At 44.0% G+C, this 21578-nt stretch overlaps 1 protein-coding gene, 1 long non-coding RNA gene, 1 other non-coding gene and 1 pseudogene across 4 annotated transcripts; 3 read left to right on the top strand and 1 right to left on the bottom strand.

Moving 5' to 3' along the window:
* Window positions 1-1273: 1273 nt before the first annotated feature.
* Window positions 1274-9359, bottom strand: nasp (nuclear autoantigenic sperm protein (histone-binding)). Of its 2 annotated transcripts, XM_078285846.1 has the most exons (14): window positions 9223-9359; window positions 8737-8778; window positions 8463-8576; window positions 8066-8146; window positions 7177-7283; window positions 5253-5305; window positions 5093-5163; window positions 4549-4622; window positions 4119-4307; window positions 3496-3668; window positions 3163-3252; window positions 2917-2991; window positions 2039-2164; window positions 1274-1482 (listed from the first exon to the last, which is right to left on the bottom strand). In XM_078285846.1, the coding sequence occupies exons 1-14, from the start codon at window positions 9258-9260 to the stop codon at window positions 1447-1449; spliced, it is 1269 nt and encodes a 422-aa protein (XP_078141972.1). In that variant the 5' UTR covers window positions 9261-9359; the 3' UTR covers window positions 1274-1446. The 2 variants fall into 2 exon arrangements, with proteins under 2 accessions (XP_078141972.1, XP_078141973.1); XM_078285847.1 differs by lacking the exon at window positions 2039-2164.
* LOC139925832 (uncharacterized) lies at window positions 5792-6342 on the top strand. Its single transcript, XR_011785284.2, has 2 exons — window positions 5792-5852; window positions 6178-6342. It is a non-coding gene; the product is annotated as an uncharacterized LOC139925832 (long non-coding RNA).
* A 1235-nt stretch (window positions 9360-10594) lies between the features above and the next one.
* Window positions 10595-10667, top strand: trnam-cau (transfer RNA methionine (anticodon CAU)). The gene has a single exon. It is a non-coding gene; the product is annotated as a tRNA-Met (tRNA).
* A 1540-nt stretch (window positions 10668-12207) lies between these two features.
* The window catches only part of LOC139925819 (glypican-5-like), a 28036-nt pseudogene continuing 18665 nt past the window's right edge, over window positions 12208-21578 (top strand).

The following is a 21578-nucleotide window of genomic DNA, read 5'->3' as shown; positions in this document are numbered from 1 at the left end:
ATCTTCCTTACTGGCCAAAAGACAATACTTCTGACAGGCCAAGACTCAAACAGCTGGGTTCATCCACACCAGAATGTTTACATGAAGGCTTTGCTGACCTAACAGGACTTTGTGTCAACTGTGGTATTATATCAACTGTTGATATGCACAGGATACCTTCATATCAACCAGGACAACTCCACTCCTGTCCGATTTAGTACATACACCCATTTAAATTGACATTCAAATAATTGATCTATGATTAGTTTCTTCTGCCATCACGTCATCATGTAAAGCTTTGTTAGCATTTAGTATTTTGCCCAAGTCTACTCAGTCAAAACCAGAAAATGGTGTGATGCATCTCAAAGACATCAGTGCTTGGATGTCTGTGCACCACCTCAAGCTCAGTCTTGACAAGACGAAGCTACCCTTTCTCCCAGGGAAAGATTGCCCTCTCACAGACCTCTCCATCTCCATTGACAACACTACTGTGTCACCCTCTCAGACTGCCAAGAACCTCGGGGTGATCCTGGACGACCGGCTGTCCTGCTCTGCCTACATTGCAGCGACAACCCGCTCCTGTAGGTTCTCCCTCTACAACATCCGCAAAATTCGCCTGTTCCTTACGAGGGAAGCGGCACATCTTGGTCCAGGCACTTGTCATCTCCCGCCTGGACTACTGCAACGTTCTTCTGGCTGGGCTACCTGCCTCTGTCATCAGACCTTTACAGCGCATTCAAAACGCTGCAGCCCGTCTGGTGTTCAACCAAAATTCTCTCACGTCACTCCCCTCTTCCGGTCGCTTCACATCTCTGCACGCATCAAATTCAAGACACTGGTACTCGCCTACAGGGCAATACATCAGACTGCCCCTCCCTATCTGCAATCTCTGGTCAGGTTCCAAACCTCGTTCCCTCCGCTCCTCCACCCTTGCAGGTCGCCTCGCCCCTCCGTCGCTACGTGGGCTCAGAAGTCGCTCATCCCGGTCGTGACTCTTCTCATCCCTGGCGCCACAATGGTGGAATGAGCTCCCCTTCTGTCAGAACGGCCGAATCACTGCCCATCTTTCGGCAGAGACTAAAGACACATCTCTTCAGGTTACACCTGGACCCTTCTTGAACTAACCTATCTTCTTACCCTTCTTAAAAAAAACAAATGCTACTTATTCCTATTAAAAGGTTTAGCTGATGAAGACTGATGCAGTTGGTTTCACTACTGTTGACAAAATGTACTGTCGCTTTGGACAAAAGCTAAATGACAACGTAAAGTAAAGAAAATTAAGTGATACCAACACTTGACATCTGCAAATATCCTTTATTTTATTTTTTTACTACAAGTATACAAAAACTGGACAGACAAATCTGTGAAAATGGATCTTATTTACAAAAACAAAAGTGTTGAAGGGGAGAGGGGCTGGACAGGCATGCTGTGCTGGTTTGAAGATCAGGAAGGAGGTGAGAAGACCCATCATGCTGAAGACACAGAGGCCGACGGCTTGGCAGGCTACAGGAGACAAAGAAAAACATCATGAGACCAATTTGGCATACTAGCACAATCCACGCAAGCATATTGCCTGGGATTTAGCGTTGTACCCGATTTAGGAAAAAACATAATCCTACAATCCCCTTGAGTCTCATCAAGACTGAACATTTGGCATCTGGCCATTTCCAAATTATTGGATTGTCTCCTGTAGGCACTGGGAAGAGCTCTTACCACTGAAGTTGTAATAGGTTGGTGAAAACCTCTCTGCGCCCTCCAAAAATGTACCAAATGGCTAATCAAATTTTAGCCTATGCCTCCTGTTTGAACATGTTACAACTCCAAAAGTTGTGAGGGCTAAGGCAACAAATCACAGTATCGCACTGGAAAACTTCCCGACACAGATGGAAAAGGAAAAGACACGATTTGAACTCCACCAGAAGCCATATTCAAGGAAGTCACTGCAAGTTTAGACTGTTAAACCCACCAATGTAGGATAACATCATCCCATTCAGAGCACAATCTTATAGCACTCGCCCTGTGAACCTGTCGGTACATAACAGTTAAGCCTATCACTCGCCTCCTGTGTCTCTTTCTCCTGGACTCCATTGCTGGCACTGGAGTTGCCGCTGCCATTAACTGTGGCTTCCTGTTTGGCCTGCTTAGCATCAGCGTCCTTTACTGGGCTCTCCTCCTCTGGTTTCCTCTGTGTAGAAACAATACCAGGACAAAGACAAATAACGCTGGCTGAAAGCTTCTGTACATGATTGTATTCAATGTAGGTGACCTCGATAAAAGACTTTATATAAAAATGTTGACATGAAGGATCTGTTCCGTAAGTGTGTCCTCACCAATTACTGTTATGTCAAGGTCACCTGCAAAATATTTCATCATGCACAGAACATAATCGGCCAATGTCAAAGCGCAATTTCTTGCACCAGCCTCTACCACAACACAATTATCAGACCACTACAAACATCACTACTGCACTTCAGCAGCACCACACAGATCACACACACAAGCCAGAACGTAACAGCAAAAGATTGATAGCTACGATGAGCATATTTGCAGGGAAACCCCAAATGTGGGCTATCCCTGAGCCTAAAGCAAGCAAACAAGCAGGCCATGCAACATTAAGAGGGTGTTTTGGGGAGGCGGTACAAGGTCAGTCACAATGTACCATGGGCAGATGATTATAGACCCGAATATGGACTCGAGGGTCACAATCTTATTGATTCCTCCAACAGATCTGAGCTTTCATTTTGCTCAGTAAAAAAAAAAATCTAAGTATCAGAATCATCTGTGTTTAGACAGGATATAAGACAGATCAGATCTGTCACAAGAGTATGTGTGGTTTTCCAACTGACAGCAAGTCTAGTTGAAGAGACAGGATTTTGGAGATAGGCTATGAGAGAAGAGAAGACAGGTTAGAGATGGGGGTCGGTGGCCAGGCCTCACCTTTTTCCTGACCAGGTGGGAAATGTCTGAGACTGCTTTGGAAGTCGAGGCACTGTCAGACGGCCTTACTGAGATCTGAAACAGTAGACAAAAATGTGATTAGGATTGTTTGGGTTACTGAAAAAAAAAAAAAAACCACACATTTGTTAACTGACAGTTGTTTAGCAAGAAAAAAAATATAATATGACCTGCTTATAAATCCCAAGGTTGAAGGAGTAACTGCATTCACACCTACAGTGTCCTTACCTGACTGGCTGTTGCAAATGCTGCTGATGATGATGATGATGAAGGGCCCCCGTTTTCACCTGGGAATGCCGATGAGGTAGAGGCCCCGCCCTGGAAGAGATTAGTCAGGGTCAATTAGGAGCACAGGGTGCATCAATTTACTGCCTTCTGTATATCTGGTCATTGCACTCAAGTCACTTCCAGGTGGATTTTTTTAAACTAGTAAGCAACTCTTAACATTAGTAAGCTTCAAAAGCCATGTTAGCACTTTGCATTTAAGAAAAAAAAAAAAAGATTTTTGCCCTTTAACACAACCTCTTATTTATACCGTTTCTTGCCGTCAGGTGTACCCACCAGTGTCTGCTGGATGGCCTGGGAGGCGGCGCTGGCTGTTCTCTGGCTCTCCTTGGCATCCTCCACCTTCTCCTTGATGTCAGGCAGGAGCTGCTTCAGCTCCTCCATCTCACCTCTCTCTTCTGCTGCCCCGCCTGCTCCCTCTGCTGCATCTATCACCTCCTGCAGCATGGCTACACACATAATGGATGGGATTAGGACAGGGAAAACAACAAGACAGTCAATCATAACATGAAAAGCAAGACTAGCACTTTATAGTTGATGTTTAACTTATGGTGGTGAGAGTTTTTCCAATAAACAGGAATTATCTTCTGGCATGAGAGGGCAGAGATGCTCGAGTAGCGGTTGTCTGATAACAATTTAAGCCATATCAAATTTAGAGCATACAAGCAATTACCTCTGAATTCAACAACAAATGAGCTCAGAATATGAAGCATCACTTAAGTCATCTAAATAGCTTAAACACACCTTCACCCAACCTCTTTTGTCAGTCACCTTATTTAGTTTTATCAACACCAAGGTGGGACTTAAGAAAAGGCATGTTACACAAGCCAGGGCCAACATGGTGACAGTGCTGAAAACCTGGGTCTTTAGAGGAAAAAAAAAAAAAAAAACAGTCCTACCCAGGCGGTTCTCGATGACCTTTATGGAGCTGTTGTAGTGCTGGATGGCCTGGCTGTACTGATCCATGTAGCACAGGGTAGTGGCGACGTGGTAGTGGCTCTCAGCCAGCAGACGGCTGTGGGCAGGCAGGTGCTTCAGCTGCAGGGCGAGGCACTCCTGGAAGTCTTCCAGTGCCTGGGGATAGTTACCTGGGGAAAGGGACAAAAAAAAAAAAAAAGGCTGGTCAGATTAGACAGTCGTGATCAAGATCAAGACAACAGACATAAGTAGTAAGCATTAGATGGTGGGCGACCAAAGTGGACAAATTGAGAAAGCAAACAAACTGCTCTGACTACCGCCTTAAGTTTCCAATTTCCATCCCTGCATATAATCAGCAAGTTAGTCCAAGAACAATGTCAGTGTACCGTGCTTAGCAGGACATTAACGTACCAGATTCAGCGCTGACTTCTCCAAGTTTCAGGTAGGTCTGGGCTGCCATCAGCTGATCTTCCTTGTTCTCCTTTCTTCGTGTATGGAATCAGCGAGAGATCAACTATTAATACAGAACTTCTACACACAATCTAAAACAGAATGTCCGTCAAAGTTCAAAAGAAGACACAATCTGGAAGAATTCTTGAATGCCATCCAGGACGTGAGACTGGTTTCTGAACGTTCTTACAAAATTAGCAAGTAGGCCTCAGTGCTCATTGCTGATAACTTGGCTCACAGAAGTTTTGCACAACAGTTAAGTTTAGGACCAATGTTTTCAAAGATTTTACTGGTCTGTTTTATCCAAGCAGATCTTTTAACCCCCTATAAGCCAGTGCGCAGCCTTAGATCTTCAAGCAGGGCCGTTCTGGCTGTCTAATGTCTATGCTTAGACTAACAAGTGACCAGGTTTTGGCTCGCAGAATAAGTATCATCTTTCAAATTACCAAAAATGTCTATGGACCTCTACCCCAATATTGTCTTCACTTAGCAATGTTGCCTTTACCTTTTGTAGATGACTTTAGCTACCTCCAGCATCTCCCATGCCAACTGCAAGTTCCCAACTTCCTCCTCTTCCTGTAAGGAGAGAAAAGGCATATGTCAAGGATCAGCTCTTCCCAAGTAATTAATTTACAGCTGAGAAATTACCATGTGTGGGAACCCACCTTATCTTCAGAATTTCCGTCTCCATCCTCATCATCGTCGTCGTCATCGTCCTCTGAGGAAGCCAAAAGAGAACAATTACACAGGGCAAGACAGTTATTTACCAGTGTAACTGGATGCTAAGGGTAAATTCAAGACGCATGTCAAACTGAACAAAAAGTTCCCCCTAAAGTGCAGTTAAGGATAAATCCAGTTATTTTCAAGCTGGGCCTTATTTTCCTAGTTTTTGCCATCATGCCGACTGATCAAAATTTCATCACTTCACTGTACAGCTTGACGTAGCGTCAGTACGCCAGAAGCGCTACTGTTCAATACACACAAATCCATTCTACATCCAATTACACATTGCCTGAAGCATATATTGTGGTATTAGACATGCTATTTTAACTAGTATGAGCTAGACTGCTCAAGTACTGTGTTCAAAGCATATTGATGTTCTGTAAATATTTTGGGGAAAAAAATATTCATGTGAACCTCCTAGTGGTAATTACAAGCAGAATGTGGAATTTTTTGCAGTCTGTCATCTCCCACCGGGCGTCACAAATTTAGAAGCGCGTTAACACTAGTAATCATAGCAGGGAATCCAAAATAGGCAGTCCGAGGTGTTGAATATCAAAATTATCAGTTATATTCACTCCAATACATAGAAAAGCTAGAATATTTGCTGTAGGTAGTTTATGGCTGATTTAAATTCATAAGTAGGCCTACAAATGATGTGGGCATTCTGAGTAAAACACATCAAGAACACTTCTGAGCTGAAGCAACAAAAGCCAGTTGTGCTGCTTCTTCAGATACTTAAAAGTCATGTAGTGCAAGTGTTATTGCGCTGAAAGGATGAGTTTTAAAAATCACTTTTTGGGTTCAATCATTGGCCCTGTTTGTGTGTATTGGACAGCAGTGCTCCCAGCGAACTGAAGCTATATCAAGTTCTACAGTGTAGGGGTGAAATTGTGAACATAATGAATCGTCATGATGGCAAAACTTGGGAAAATAAGGCCCAGTTTGAAAATAAGAATTATCCTTTAATACAGTGGCTCTAGTGCGTGTTCCTTTTCACCTCTTCTATAAAAAACAAACAAAAAAAAAAAAACACCCATTTCCCCTTTAGTCCCCAGCTTTGTGCTCCAACCAAACAGTGCTCTGTATCCAAAGATGTACTGCCCTCTTCCTCCTCAGCATCCTGTTCTGCCTCTGGCTTGGATTCCTCATCTCCTGCTTCTTCTGGCTTAGCCTCGGCCCCACCTCCATTCTCTTCTTCAGTACCAGTCACCTTGTTCTCTGTCACAGTTTCCTTTTGAGGAGACTCAGTAGGACCTTTCCCCACACCATTTACATTAGAACCTGGGCTCTTCTCAGCTCCATTCACGGTAGCCTCCTGGACTGAACGCGTCTCTTCCCCCTTCACAGGAGAGCCTGGACCTTTCTCTGATCCATTCACATCCGTCTCAGGTTTCCCCAGAGCATGTTTGACTGGGGACTCAGCTACACCATTTTCCTTTTTCATTTCAGTGCCGTTCTCCCCATCTTTGGACTCTATCTTGGAGGCTGTCCCCCTAGTCTTTTCCTGCTCAGCCATTGCATCATACACCTGCCTTCGTAGATCATCCCTGGTTTTCTCTACACCAGACAAGGCATGTGAGGAAATTACTTCTCAGTGGATGTTTGTTTAAAACAGTACTACGGTGGGCATTTCAAGAATGCCATTAGTCGGATAGCTTCCAACTCCTCTGAATTGTGTTAACAGAAAGTTGTATTCTTACACGCAATTTTAATGTGAGAAGTTGTCCCTAAATGTAGAGATCATTTTTTCAGACTTCTAACAGAATGGTAACTGCCATTTGAGACAGCTCCCATTGCCCTTTCCTAGTCAGGTAAAAGCAATACTTTGTGAAAACAATAGGCAATACTTGAAAGTAAGATACTGACCATCCAGATGGTCAGCACTCTCAACGTTGGGGTTGTCAGGTTTCTCCTCTTCTTCCGACTCTTCGGGGACTCCCTCCAGAGCGTTACCAAGAACAGTGTTCTCCATCCTAACAAAAACACGAGAGGAATGCCACCAGGTCAACCAAAATAAACAGGGATACAGCACAGGAAAAAAACAAAAATGCACACACACACACACACACACACACACACACAGGCTCTAGGCAAAGAAAAAAGGGACAATATCCAAAAACTGGAGACCAAGTGTGACTATATTAACAGGGCTGATGTTTCCATAACATTTATGATAAAAGGTCAATAGAAAGATTTGGACTGCAGGGCCTCATAGGGATGATGGAGAACAACCATTATGTACATCTTACGTTTTACCAAAGTCACAGCCATTAAAGAGCATTGTCAGAGGGTTGAAAGGAGGTTAAATTTAAGGGACTTTACATCCGGAAAATACCACACTGAAGGGAAAAAAACGAAAAAACGAAAATGTACGTGCAAAAAGTGAGGCCGACTAGCCAACTATGGCAAACATGAAGCTACAGGTGCCAGACTTCAATCAAGTATCAGTGTCTTATTTCAAAACCATCCTGCTTAATGTAATACTTTGATGCCTGTGGGGAAATTCTCTTCTCTTGTCCCCCTCCACAGGGAGGTCAGAGTCAGCTACAGATCAACACCCGTGGATCTGGTAGGGATTCAGTGTCAGAGAACAGGCCACTTCAGCAGGGCAGATGCTTGCTGCCATGGGGGCTTGAAACCATTTCCACTCCGTTCACACTTGTTGCTCATTTTCCAGCAGTAGGTATAACATTTAAAGAACCATTAGTAAGGATTACCAGTAGGATTGTTGAGGGAGTGAGTGTAGTTAACCAACCTGGCAAGCTCCAGCAGGGACTTCCCACACAGGAAGAAGGCCTCACCACACTCATCTGCAGTGTCCCCATACCTTGCCGCCCTGGTAGACATTAAGACAAAAAAAGCGGCATAGTGTCCGTTTAAATATGATTTTCTCATTCTCTTAAATACAAGTAGGAAAAAACTACAGAAGGAAACCCCTCACTACAGCATAACCATTTCAAACATATAAACAACAAATTTATATAACAACTTCAGAAAATGTATCCAACATTACACATCCACTCAATGAGCATGAGCATTTTTATCTATAAGCATCAATATTTACATCAACATTACAGTAAGTGGCTGAACATATTTAAGTCTCCTCCTCTCATAGCTGAATCAATGTCAGCTCTTTCTCCACCAGTACTCACAGGATTCCACAAGCCTCCTGGAAGACGTTGACAGCAGAAACCACATCGCCCATCACCAGATGCCGGTTCCCTGAGCCGATCAGTTTCTTTGCCTCCTCCATAACGTCAACAGAGCTGCAGAACACAAACAATACCAGGGCACATGCCTTCATTTTTCAACACCTACCACAATTATTCGGCCGGGCGTAGCAGGGTTTATGGATTGAGAGTTAGTCCAAGGCGAGCAGAGGCGCATACCATCACGTCCCACACAAGGAACAGTACTGATACTCACCTGTCTCCAGCAGCTGTTGATGAGCACGGCTTCTCTTCCATACTGAAAATAGTCAAGGAAGATACAACTTACTTACTCAGTACCTAGACACCAGGCTTTACTTTCAGGCATAAAGTTAACAGCACAAACAAGTTAGTTAGAAACTGAACTTTTACTGTTGACTCACCTAGTTTACGTTCGCCTTTAATTATACATTACAGTAGTTAGCAATCTAAGGTAGTTAGCCAGCTAGCATAAAAGCAGGGGTTGTGTATAATACAGTTGGCGACATTAGCATCACCAGCCATTCGGATACTTTAATAATAACAGTTGTTAGCTGCACGTTAGCCTAACCTAGTTAGTTAGTAACGTTAAGCCAACATAACCAAGCAATGTTGCTAACGTTAGCCGCTTTATCTAGCCAGAGGCTAGCTAGCTGTGCTGCTCGTCAGATATTTCTAGCTACAGTTCTAGTGATTCCAGTCACAAATTACAAGTGTATCTTACCTTCCAGAACTTGAAGCAGTTGACGTTTCCTCTGGCATTTTATTAGTTGGCTAGCGTACGGCAGAGGGGGACAAAATAGTTGGACTAGCGTGCAGTGAATGAGGGACAGATAAGTCTCCCCTTGGCTTTGTTGGCGCGCTTAAATAGAGAAAAGAAAGCTTTCCATTTCCGCTTAAATTGGAACGCGGGAGACTGGAATTAAAGGGGCCGCAGCAACAAAGAGGGCTCATGTTGTGTTCAAGAGCTTTGGGAATAACCGTAGGAAGCCTCGTTTGAAGCCGTCAAGACGCCGTTTTTGACATTTTCTGTACTACGCATTTTTTCCCCTCACTTGACATAAACGCACTGTGTGGGTGATACACATGAAGTCATGTCTGACAGCATACAAAATGTTGCAATATCACCCACATATGAACAAGACTGAAGTTGAACAACCCCACGACGTTGAATTTTGTGGAAGCGTTCCGGCCGGGAATCGAACTCGGGTCTCTCTGTTAAGAGACTGCAATCTAACTGCCTGCGGCACACTTTCACCCATGCGAGCAGAACAACCGACCACCGACCGACAATGCAATCCATAGAGCCCAATAAAAGCCTAATAAAAATCCATAGCAGATCTTGCCAAACCATCTGTTTTTGACAGCAGCACACGACCATTTAGAGATAAATGCAACCACGTATCAAATTCCTCTAAACTCTTACAATAGAATAGAATTGAAATTCATACTAGCGTTCTGTTTTATTTTTACATATGTTGATCCCCACGTATGTATCATTCACTACACTTGAATACGGGTTATGTTGGTGACGTGAAGTTAAGGAACCTCCTTGGTATTTGCGCCTGAAAGATGAGGTCAAATGGGAAGCCCATATCTACCATCTTTTCCATATGACTTGAATGCAGCACCTATCAAGCTGAGGCCCTTGTCTCAACATACAACTGTGTAAAATATTATATAAATAAAATAATTGTCAGTTAGCAGAATAGCTAGCTAATACATACAGTAGTTAATTTATGCAAATCCTTCATGAATATTTAGTAGTCACATCACAATTTCACGCATGCCCAAAACAGGAACACTTGCAATTTTTTCTACCAACTAAAACAAATGTGAGGGTCTCATAACGCTATCAGCAGCTTACTAAGACCTTAAACATTACGCTGTTTGTCTGAACCACATACACAAGCCTTGCGCTGAAAGAAAACAAGAAACTGGACCAAATGTGAGACACTCTCACTGACTTCCAGCCAAAACAGAAGCGGTCAAGTCAGCCTGGGAATTTGAAGTAGGTAAGTCATTTCATAAACAAATCATTGAACAAACATGCTATTTCCATTTAAAATGTCAGCGTCTACCAAGTTGTTTTCAGAGCCTCGTTGGCGCAGTAGGCAGCGCGTCAGTCTCATAATCTGAAGGTCGTGAGTTCGAGCCTCACACGGGGCAAGTGTTTTGCAAGGTTGTGTTGTTTTTGTATGGTATGGTGCCCAGGAGGGCCGCAGGGAAACAAAACAAGACCACCGTTAATTACATCGAGTGTTTCGGTAAATGCGAGAGCCCAATGTGTGTATCCTGTCCGCACTTTTAATTTCATAATTGCTGTGAACAAAGTAACGTAAGTAACACCTGCAACAAGCCAACTTTTTTATGCTCGTGTTCGATTTATTCAGCAAGTTTCAAACTGATTTCATCACTTTCGCCACAATTAGCTGACTTTACCTAATTGCATTTAGTCAGTCAAATTAACCCGATTACGAAAACCGAACAATAGTAATCCTATAGTCTAATACGTGTAGAAGGATACTATGCACCATTTGTTACAAACTCACATCGATTGTTTAAGTCCATATAGCATACTTATGGGAGTATTAGAGGAATATCATCGTCATTTTTATTAGAGGAGTTGCTAGATAACTCGGCATCGTCCCCTGTATGACCAGCAGGGGGAGCCCGTGCTCCATCATTCAATCCTGACTCAATGTGATCCACTCATTCAAAGGGATTCAGAATCAGGGAAGTCTGAGGAATATGACTTTGGATGTACCTTTGTGCACACTTGTTACCTCCGCCAAGGAGGTTATGTTTTCGGTTCCGTTTGTTTGTTTGTCTGTTAGCAGGATTACGGAAAAACTGCTGGCCCAATTTTCATGAAACTTCGTGGAAGGGTGTAGCATGGGCCAAGGAAGAACCCATTAAATTTTGGAGTGGATCCGGATCCGACTCACGAACAAGCACTAATAGCACGAACCTTGGCGGAGGTCTGCACCCTTCTAGTTTTAAGCCGCTGAGCTGCTGCTGCTGTTGTGTGTGTGTGTGTGTGTGTGTGTGTGTGTGTGTGTGTGTGTGTGTGTGTGTGTGTGTGTGTGAGAGAGAGAGAGAGAGAGGGAGAGAGAGAGAGAGAGAGAAGGCTATTCTACAACGCCATTATAAATATTGGTGATAATGCACTACTGTAGGCTATAGTATATATTTTCAGAAAAACCAAAAAAAAAAAAAAAATAAATAAAAAAACGAAAAACAATGATCTTAGTATAGTTTGAATGTAAAAAGTGTTTTTTGGTGTTTGGAAATTTTCATTTTTGCGCTTTGGGATTGGCAATAAAGTAATTTAATTGAAGTGAGCTGAGAGAGAGAGAGAGAGAGAGAGAGAGAGAGGCAGACAGAGAGACAGGGAGAGAGAGAGAGGGAGAGAGAGAGAGACAGAGAGAGAGAGAGATCCCCGGAGCACAAACAAAGTAGAGTACAGGACCGGCGGCAGGCTGCAGATAAAGTTTTCGGGACAGGATCTGGTGACAGTGTACCCTGGGACTTTTTGGAAACCTTATTAACCACTAGACCCCCCTAGACTCTCACTCTCTCTCTCTCTCTCTCTCTCTCTCTCTCTCTCTCTCTCTCTCTCTCTCTCTCTCTCTCTCTCTCTCTCTCTCTCTCTCTCTCTCTCTCTCTCTCGCTCTGACTCTCTCTTACTTCTGACTGAGATGGTGCGATGTTCCGTCCAGCCTTACCAAACGCGGACTTGTTTTGGGTGATTTTGTTTTATTGGGTTTTTCTACCGGAGGCTGGCTGTAGATCGGCCGATGCTGACAGCTGTCATGAGGTGAAGACGGCCTACATGATGCGCCAAATAGGCCCGGTAGAGCTGGTACCGGACAGACCGGCAACAGGTCAGTCCCTTTAGGAATACTTTAGGAATACCATAGGAGCTAAAAATACCATAATGTATTGTATGGTCACTATAAACTCACTATTGAGCATCACAGACACACTATAAGTCCCTATAATAATATTATAGAAATATTAAAGTGATACAATAGAAGCTAAAAATACCATAATGTCACTATAAACTCACTATTGAGCATCACAGACACACTATAAGTCCCTATATGAATATTACAGTGATGCCCTAGCAGACAAAAATAGACAAAAAAAAAATGTCATTAGGGGTGATATGGGGTTAAATCCTTGCCTCTTAAACCCTTTAATGTTATAAGTGCATTGCTGTTGTAAGTTAGTTTGTAAGTATTTCCATTTTCCATTAGGGCTTGGGTTGATTCACTTGATTCTGATTAAACTGAATTAGTTTACCTTGTGTTGAAAGCGTTTTAATACAGTTACTATTTGTATTTTCCATTCACCTCCTGACATGACTGAATGATGGAACCCATCCCTTGATGGGAATGCAGGTCTAAATCAAATTCCTGCTCTGGGACTTGGGATTATTACAACAGTTTTGTACTTAGTGGTACATGTGGACCCAAACAGAAACAGACTTTGTTCCTGTAGGGTCTAGAACCATAGCTTTAGAAATGCAGGGCCAGATACCAAATGGAAGGGATCATCCCAGTGCCCTGCAGGCCAACACTGCATGGGGAGAGGCTATTTCAGTTGAAAAATAACCCAGATAGTCCTGAACACAAATATAGATCTCTGGAAAGCACACTTAGCCCTGAGTGCTGGTGTTAGTGATGCTGCTTCAGGGTCTTCTATAAATGCTCGTTTGAGATCGTGTGTGGCTGATGAGAGCGTCTCGGTGTGACATCTCTGTCCTGCCAGTCACGCCTGGTTGACTGGGGCATTGTCTTCTTTGAAGAAGGTGCTCCTATAAGGGAAGAATGACATCATGGCATGATGCTGATCTTTCAGAGTTGTTAGTTAGCGGCAGAGGTGGGGACGCAAGTCACATGACTTGGACTCGAGTCAGAATCAAGTTACAATTTTAATTGCTTGAGACTTGACTTGATGCATGAAGAGAAGACTTGAGACTTGACTTGACTTGGGTTCTGGTGACTTGGGACTCGACTTTGACTTGTACTTTGATGACTTGGAAAGGTTTCTAAAGTCTTGACTTGAGATCTTGTGTTTGTATAATGACTTGGATTGAAAGTGATGAGATTTGTTCCAGCAGACTGAATTTAAATTCTATTTTCTGAATTTGTATGGAATGATTGAATTTATTGAAGTTGAAACTGATTATAGAAATCAAACTCCTGATGCTCTTACCAAGTTTTTATCCTATTAAAACCATATTGCATTGAAAAGTCCTAGATATTTAGTTTTCTTTCAGAGTCTTGATTTGTTCTGACTTGACTTGCTGTTCTGCATTCAGACTTTGGACTTGACTTGAGATTTGTGCCTCAAGACTTGAGACTGACCTGGGACTCAAGCAAAGTTGACTTGGTCACACCTCTGGTTAACAGTGATTACAATTTGCCCAGTTCCTCTTAGGGAGAAGTGAATGAAATTACACCTTGTACCAGAACCAGCAGAACCCTTTGGTATGGGGGATTCACATTATTTTCTCCTGTATATGTATTGAGGCTGAATGTATACCCACTTCCTCAGCAATAATAATAATAATGTGATAGTCAGAAAATTCTCTTTTCTCTTGCCCTCCTCCACAGGGAGGTCAGAGGTCAGGGTCAGTCCTGGAGCTGGTAGGGTTCAGTGTCTTGCTCGAGGACACTTCAGCAGGGAGGATTCTGGCCTACATGGGGTTTGACAGGTCGTCCGGTTGAAGGATGGTCTCCCTGCTCAGTACGCCACCCTGCTGCTCCAATGCATAGGACGTATACCATGTATCTCAGACATGTCCTTCCCTGTCAACCAAGTTAAAATGATTAGCCAGAACTGTTTGACACAGGTGTGTATGTGTGCAAGTGTGTGTGTGTGTGTGTGTGTGTGTGTGTGTGTGTGTTTCTGCAGTATCAGTCCTTGTCATGGTATTTTAATGTGTCAGTTCAGACATGGTGGAATGGTCCCTACAGTCCTCTCTCTTTCTTTGTCTGGTCTCATTTCTCTCTCTCTCTCTCTCTCTCTCTCTCTCTGTCTGTCTTTATTTTGCACACACACACACACACACCCTTGATCTCAGTCAGCTGCTTGCCAGCTTGGCTTACAGCAGTCTGCTAATGTCAGACTGCCCTGCACCACACACACACACACACACACACAAACTTTTATTGAGTGGTGAAGTCTCGCCCACTGTGCATGTCATCATGTCTGGTCCCCGACCGGCCCAGCGTAGTATTATTTTTGTAAAGTCATAAAGTCTTGCACTCTTCATGTTTATACGTCAAAACAATGTCGTCAAAGATTCTTAAATGGTTTAACTGACACAGTTAACAGTGTTTCTCCTGCTTTTACAGAGGTTTAGGTGGTAATGGGTGGGGAACAGCATGTTAAGATCATCAAGCTTACAGCCACCAACATGTCGTTCTTATGAATTGAATTGAATAGTTCTTATTTATCATTGTGAAACGTATTCATGGAATTCATTCAGAGGCCTTATGCTAGAAAAATATAAAACGTATCGAATTATGTCACATTTCCTAGAAATGATCAGAGACAAACTACTTCGGTGGGCCTCCTAAAAGTTTAATAGGCAGGAAAAACCCTGGCCAAGTTTTTTTTTTTTTTTTTTTGTTGCAGAACAATTCAGAGTGAATGTTAATGGACACCCGTATAAACTTTCTCACAGTTTTGGTGGTCTAATTATGATGGTGGGTGGGATTTAGCCTCAATGACTGAAAATGTCAATGGAACTGCAGTAATATGCCTGAGTGAGTCTGAAGATACATTTTATACTGTTCTCTTTCTTTACTGCGTGTTTAAGCACTGATCTCTTACTCTCTCTCTCTCTCTCTCTCTCTCTCTCTCCCTCTCCCTCTCTCTCTCTCTCTCAGGTGAGTCTCTCAGAGTGTGTGTCCACCCCGGGCCCAGCTGCTGCACCAGCAAGATGGAGGACAGCTACATGGCGGCCGTCCGCAGCGAGACGCAGCAGAAGATGCGCTCCTACAGCTTCGAGCTCAAATACCTGATCGCCGGACACGCCAAGGCTTACCAGGGTGAGGGAGAGGCGAGGGGAGGTGATGGAGTGATGGAGGGCAGGGGGGCATGGGAGAGAGGACGGGGCGTAGAGAATACAGTACATGCAGTCATTCGTTCTTTCCATACTTTTTCTGCAGAGGAAAACATATCGGAGGAACGGAAAAATATGCAATTTCTTCCTTTGTTTAGCAAGTATAGTAGAAAGCGTGGAAGGGGAGCAGTGCACAGGTAGATGCCAGGAAGGCTGATGGTATGTTCTTTAGAAACTATCTCCCCAAAAATATTAGTGTAGACAGGGTTAATGTAGCATGCATAACAATATGGTTTCATTCTTTTGAAAAGGATGGAAGACTTTTATTATGATAGCACTGTAGAAAAAGATGCTTCCTTTTATCCCTCAGGCAAATTCAGCTCTTTATTTCCTCCCGTTTGAATAGCAAAACTCTTGCTTCTACTTCAGCTATGCTACATTAACAATTTTCCTCATGGATTTATTATGATTTACAAGCACCAATAACATCTCTGGATAGCAGCTGGTGCCAGTATCAGGGCGATTCACAAATGCAAATGAAAATCAGTTAAATTTGGTGTTCCAACGTATCTGTCTAGCGCTAGCTGCATCTATCACTCTGGCTTTGTGCGTTCCTCATGAAATTGCTAGCTGGTGTCAGCGTGGCGGTGTGGGGCCAGTTGATTTTGTGAGGCGCCACAGTGGCTAGCCAAACAAACAACTGATGTTCGATTGAGTCTTTGAGAGAGCAAACTCTCAGAGGGAGCAGCGGAAAACTTTGTTACAACTCTCCACTCTCTTTCTGTGTCTGTCTGTCTCTGTCTGGCCGATAATCAGGTTTTGTTCTTGACCAATGAGAGAGCGAGGGACGGAGAATGTTTACATTCAGTACGTATCCGCGGCAAAGTGTTGTTGCCGTGGGCAACAGCCGGTCTCTAACGGGCTGCTCTGAATAGGAGGAAGAATACTCTGCTTGTCCACTTGTCTCTCAACGCTATTCACCAGCAGCCTGTGTGAGCAATGTGTGTGTGTGTGTGTGTGTGTGTGTGTGAGTGTGAGTGTGGGAGCGCTTGGGTGTGAGTATGTGTGTGTTTGCGTGCATGAATGTGTGTGTGTGTGTGTGTGTGTGTGTGTGTGTGTGTGTGTGCGTCTTTGCTCAGTGTGCAGACTATGAGAGAGGTAGAGTTGATGAAACATGGCAGGCAGACATGGCAAACATGTCCCTCTCTCTCTCTCTCTCTCTCTCTCTCTCTCTCTCTCTCTCTCTCTCTCCCTCTCTCTCTCTCTCCCTCTCTCCATCTCCTCCTCTTGGTCTGAGTTACTTAGGCTCAGTTTCAGTCGGTAGTTATCAGGAATGAATTAATGGATTTCATTCATTGAAAACACCCTTTGGCCAAAAACTGCCACAAGTTGTAGGAGACGGTTTAGCATTAAGCATATTTAATTGAATTTTAATGAGGTTAAACTATATTATTTTGACATGAAAGGAATGATATGAATTTTCACAATACTAATATTCTTTAACAGCTGATCCAAGTCTCAAAGCTCTCTCCAAACCACAGTGATTAAAGCCCACTAGAGAGACTGAGACATGCCCAGAGCGGCTGTAGTCAAACAGGCTCTATTTACACCCTGTGGATTACTCTGTGTGTGTGTGTGTGTGTGTGTATGAGAGTGTTGGCATGCTTGCATGTGCGTGTGTGTGTGTTCTGGTTCTGTAAGACCCTTTCGCCCTCTCCCCACTTCGCCACAGCTGTCGTCCAATCACAGAGGGTGAAGACATAATCACATGACCCCAGAGTATAATCTTTGCCATGTCACTCGATGCCGCCTGTGTTTGGGTTGCTATAGGGCATGGGCACACACACACACACACACACACACACCACACACAGAAGCATGAAATCCTCACTCATTGGTTTGGACAAGTGAACCCCCTCTCCCTCCCTCATCACGTCCCAGGCCCTCTTCACCTTTCTCACACACACTCCTCCCCCCTGAACTCTTCACCCCCCCCCCCCAGCACCCCCACATCCCTCACCCTTTTCGCTGCACCCACCTTGGCTGGACTTCACCCTCTATTTGGGTGAAAATGTGTGTGCATGTATAGAATGTAAACAAAGTGAAGACTCAGTAAGACTGCTGTCTAGTTTCCAGCTGAAATGTCACTCTTGGTTTTCCTTATGCATTTGTGAATTATTTCATAAATCGCTGTCACTCGGAGAGTCAGGTGGCTGCAGCTGTGACAGTGGAATACACTGAGCTGTTACTGTAAGACAGGCTGTTACACACACACACACACACACACACACACACACACACATATTGACTGACCAAGTGACTTGGTGAAAGTCAGAGACAGACAGGCATCTCAAAGACAACAGTTGGGATCAGGTTTAATCCTCTCTCTCTCTCTCTCTCTCTCTCTCTCTCTCTCTCGTTCTCTCTCTCTCTCTCTCTCATTCTCTCTCTCTCTCGTTCTCTCTCTCCCTCTCTCTCTCTCGCTCTCTCTCTCTCAGTTGTTGTCTGTCCTCTGTCTGTCAGAATGCCATCAGATTGACATCACCCTTTATAGTTGGCTGCTTTCAAACCTGTACACACACACACACACACACACACATAGACCCAACACATAGACACACAGACACACACACACACTCTCTTAGGGGGAGGGTGCAGTCCACTTTATTAGACACTGACGGACATAGGAAACACAGTGGATCATGAGATTGGGCCTCTCATTATCACCTGACTATAGATAACAGGGTAGTGAAAATGAGCGCTGGGATGAATTAAGTTGTGAGCTATTTTGGCTCGCATGCAGCGGGCCGATGTCAGCCCAAGGTCAGTAAGACAGAGTGTGTGTAACACTCCCCCATGCCCTTTAATAAATCTTATACAACGCTACTTTCATCCAAGCAACGTGATTGGTCAAAGATGTGTTCCAACTGTGCTGTTAACTCCCATAAAGCACAAGGAGTCATTTGTTACTGGTTGATATGTCAACTCTTGTGAAAAACAAGGATCTTTCTCATTGTCCCCTGGTTTTTATTGTTTAGTATGTACTCCACTTTGAAGGAACCGTTTCAGTTAGTACACCAGCATAGGTAACCATTGTATAAAATCCATAAAACCCTTAAGGTTGTTGCTTATGAGTATTTTCTGCTCCTCCTCGTGCCTATTGCATTACTGTCATATGCATAATCAGAGTAAAGAGCTAATCTTATATTGCAAGAGAATGGATGTGATTTGAGGATGGATGAGGCTGGAAAGAGTGAACTGCTGGGACTGAATGCTGAAACGCAAAGCTTCAGTAGTGGAGGAACAGACTTTGAAGCTGTCCCAGTAGCCAGGTGTTGAAAGTTTGGGACATTAAGCCAGATGCCGACTAGTGAGCGCTTCAACAGTGGGAACTGAACGGCATGCCAGACATCCCAAGTGTACTAAACTCCTGTCACCGTCATCTAAATTTAAGCAACAAGTTACAAGCAGTTTTTACAGTGATTTTAGAACATATGGTGTTAGGCATGACATGAAATGGATGGAGTATGAAGTCAAAAATAAATGTCAGTCTATTCTTCCACCAAGAAGTATAGTTCTTGAACAGTAGCTAAACAAAATGGCTGCTAAGTCATACGTGACCGTGTGAGTGGTGATTTTCGAGTGCATTCACAAACACAGGTGTGTTTATATATTATTATACATTCATATTTAGATTAAATGTTATGCTGTGTTTGTTTATCAGGTAGTTTACTCTGGCTTTGAATGTGACTCAGCCAATCAAAATTGAGGATTGCAACTATCCATTTTATGATGATCATTTGACCTAACAAACACTGACTTTATGTAACTGCTGTCAAATTTAACTTGAGGAAATGCTTAAAGTCGAGATGAAACGGCATTTCGAGAGTATCTAACTTCCGTATCGTGACGTATTTCCGAGTGAAACAGGAAAGACAGGCGGGACATAACGTTGGGAGGAATTTGATTTGAACGTTGAAAAGTGGGCGTGTCATAACACCCGAAGACACACCGAAGTACCATGCTGTTGCTAGCTAGCTAACTAATGAATCTTAGCCTCTTAGCTCTGTGCGCTAAAAGTTGAAGATTGATTGATGGGCGGATGTCATGATATTATTGGTTGAAATTAGTTACGGGCATGCTTATGTAAGCACACGGCATATTTTGTTTTACAGGAAGAAAACATGATTGAATTTTGATATAAGAATACAATGAAATTCATTTTTGGTATTTTTTTTGGCATATATTGTTAAATAGGTGCACAGTATGACCGGGGATGTGATCTAAAAGGGTTAAAAAGGCATTTTTCATTTCATCTCGTCTTTAAAAACACACCGACAGTGTTAAAGAAATCCAAGAGGTATTCACTGTTCTCTGGGAATGTGGGAGATGTGTGAGATACTCCCAAATGTTTCAGGTGACTTGGTGACATGCCTGGTATGCTAGCGGTATGCTAGCTTGAACTTGAACTTGTGCTTGGCTGGGTAGATGAAGGCTAGGCCGACTAGCGCGAAAGCTAGCTACCTTGTAGCCGCACTTGCTTGTTAACATTTTGTTTATTTCCTCTGGTTATATTCACATTTCTCCTCCTCCCTCTCTCTGTCTTCCCTTCCTCCCTCTCTCTCCAGAGACCTTCGAGTCGCTCGTGTCCTTCACGTCTAACCTGACCAGCACCCTGTTCGACAGCGCCTACGCCGCTCTGTCCTCAGACTGTCGCCCCCTGGTGTCTCGGCTGTTCAGCGACATCGAACTCCACCTCTCCGGAGACTCCAATTCCTCACTGGACCACGCCGTGCGCCGTTTCTACAATGACCTCTTCCCATTGGTCTACCGCCGCCTGCTCAACCCTGGCATTGGCCATACATCGCCCCAGGCCCCTCCCTCTCCCTCGCCCTCCACCAATCGCGACGACTGCCTGCGGATGACGCGGCAGGATGTGAGTCCGTTCGGGCCTCACCCCCGCCTCCTGGTCGGCGGCCTATCCCGTGCGCTGGGGGCGGGCCGAGCGCTGAGCCGGCTGCTGGGATTGGCTGGGGAGGTTGTGAATGCGACCGAGAAGGCGGGGCTATCCAGAGAGTGTGGGCGGGGCTTAGTGAGGATGCAGTACTGTTCCCATTGTAGGGGGCTCACACTGATACGGCCCTGCACCGGACTATGTGTTAACGTCATGAGAGGCTGTCTGGTAAGTGTGTGTGTGTGTAAATCATCTGTCCATTGCCTCATCAGAAACTTTATATTGATATTAACTTACCTCATACTTCCCAAAGCCTCCAAAGTAGATCTTAAGTTTATTTTTGTGGAAATTCCTCTAAACAAAAGTGTGATGTTAGTCTTTCCGTTTGTGTATGCAGCTGTCAGCCACAATTGCTCATAACCCCTCCCAGTGTAAGCCACTTCCTTAATAGACACATGAGATACTGTGGTGGGTGATTGCAGATACAATTTGGAGTTTTATTTGCATGGGAGGCTTGGGAATATTTGTCTCCATCTGTGCGACAGGCTGTCTGGTGGAGGCTTGTAACAAATCGGTAGTATTACTCCAATCTTTTTTATCGCTGACAGTCAGGGCTTTATCACATCTACCCATGAAGACGCGGTGTTGATGCATCACAGTTAAAGGTGCTATGCAGCGTTTTTACATCAATAAATCATCGCCACATTCATTTTTAGACCATCGCCAAGGAGATTGGCAGTCTCTACCGGCCTCTACGCTGCGTTTTGCATTGTGTGCCACCGGTGCCGATCGAAATGTGTTGGATCGCTTTACGGCACAAAACAGGAAGAGGGCAGATGGTGGAAGGAATGAAAGGCTGATGGGAAAGTCACTTCAAATCCACTTCAGTAAAACCAAAGAGAAAACAATCCCACATGGGGCGACACCAGGGGGGCAGAGGGGGGACGAGTGGCGTCATCCTCTTAGTGACTGGAAGCAACAGGGTTTATGGGAAATGTGGTCTTAATTTTGAGAAAAACTTATTACTATTGCACTAGCAATAGCA

The sequence above is a fragment of the Centroberyx gerrardi genome, chromosome 9 (assembly GCF_048128805.1).
Source record: "Centroberyx gerrardi isolate f3 chromosome 9, fCenGer3.hap1.cur.20231027, whole genome shotgun sequence".
NCBI lineage: Eukaryota > Metazoa > Chordata > Actinopteri > Beryciformes > Berycidae > Centroberyx > Centroberyx gerrardi.
Note: the sequence above shows the minus strand (reverse complement) of the source record. Positions and strands in the feature narration are given on the sequence as shown.

Bases quoted from the DNA above. Each gene is read 5' to 3' on its own strand.
- nasp (XM_078285846.1), bottom strand. From the start codon at position 9,260: ATGCCAGAGGAAACGTCAACTGCTTCAAGTTCTGGAAG. The intron at 4,623-5,092 runs GTAAAGGCAACA...CCATACACGAAG, and splicing joins GCTAAAGTCATCTACAAAAG to AAAGGAGAACAAGGAAGATC. The intron at 2,165-2,916 runs GTGAGGCCTGGC...GTTTCTACACAG, and splicing joins CCCACCTGGTCAGGAAAAAG to AGGAAACCAGAGGAGGAGAG.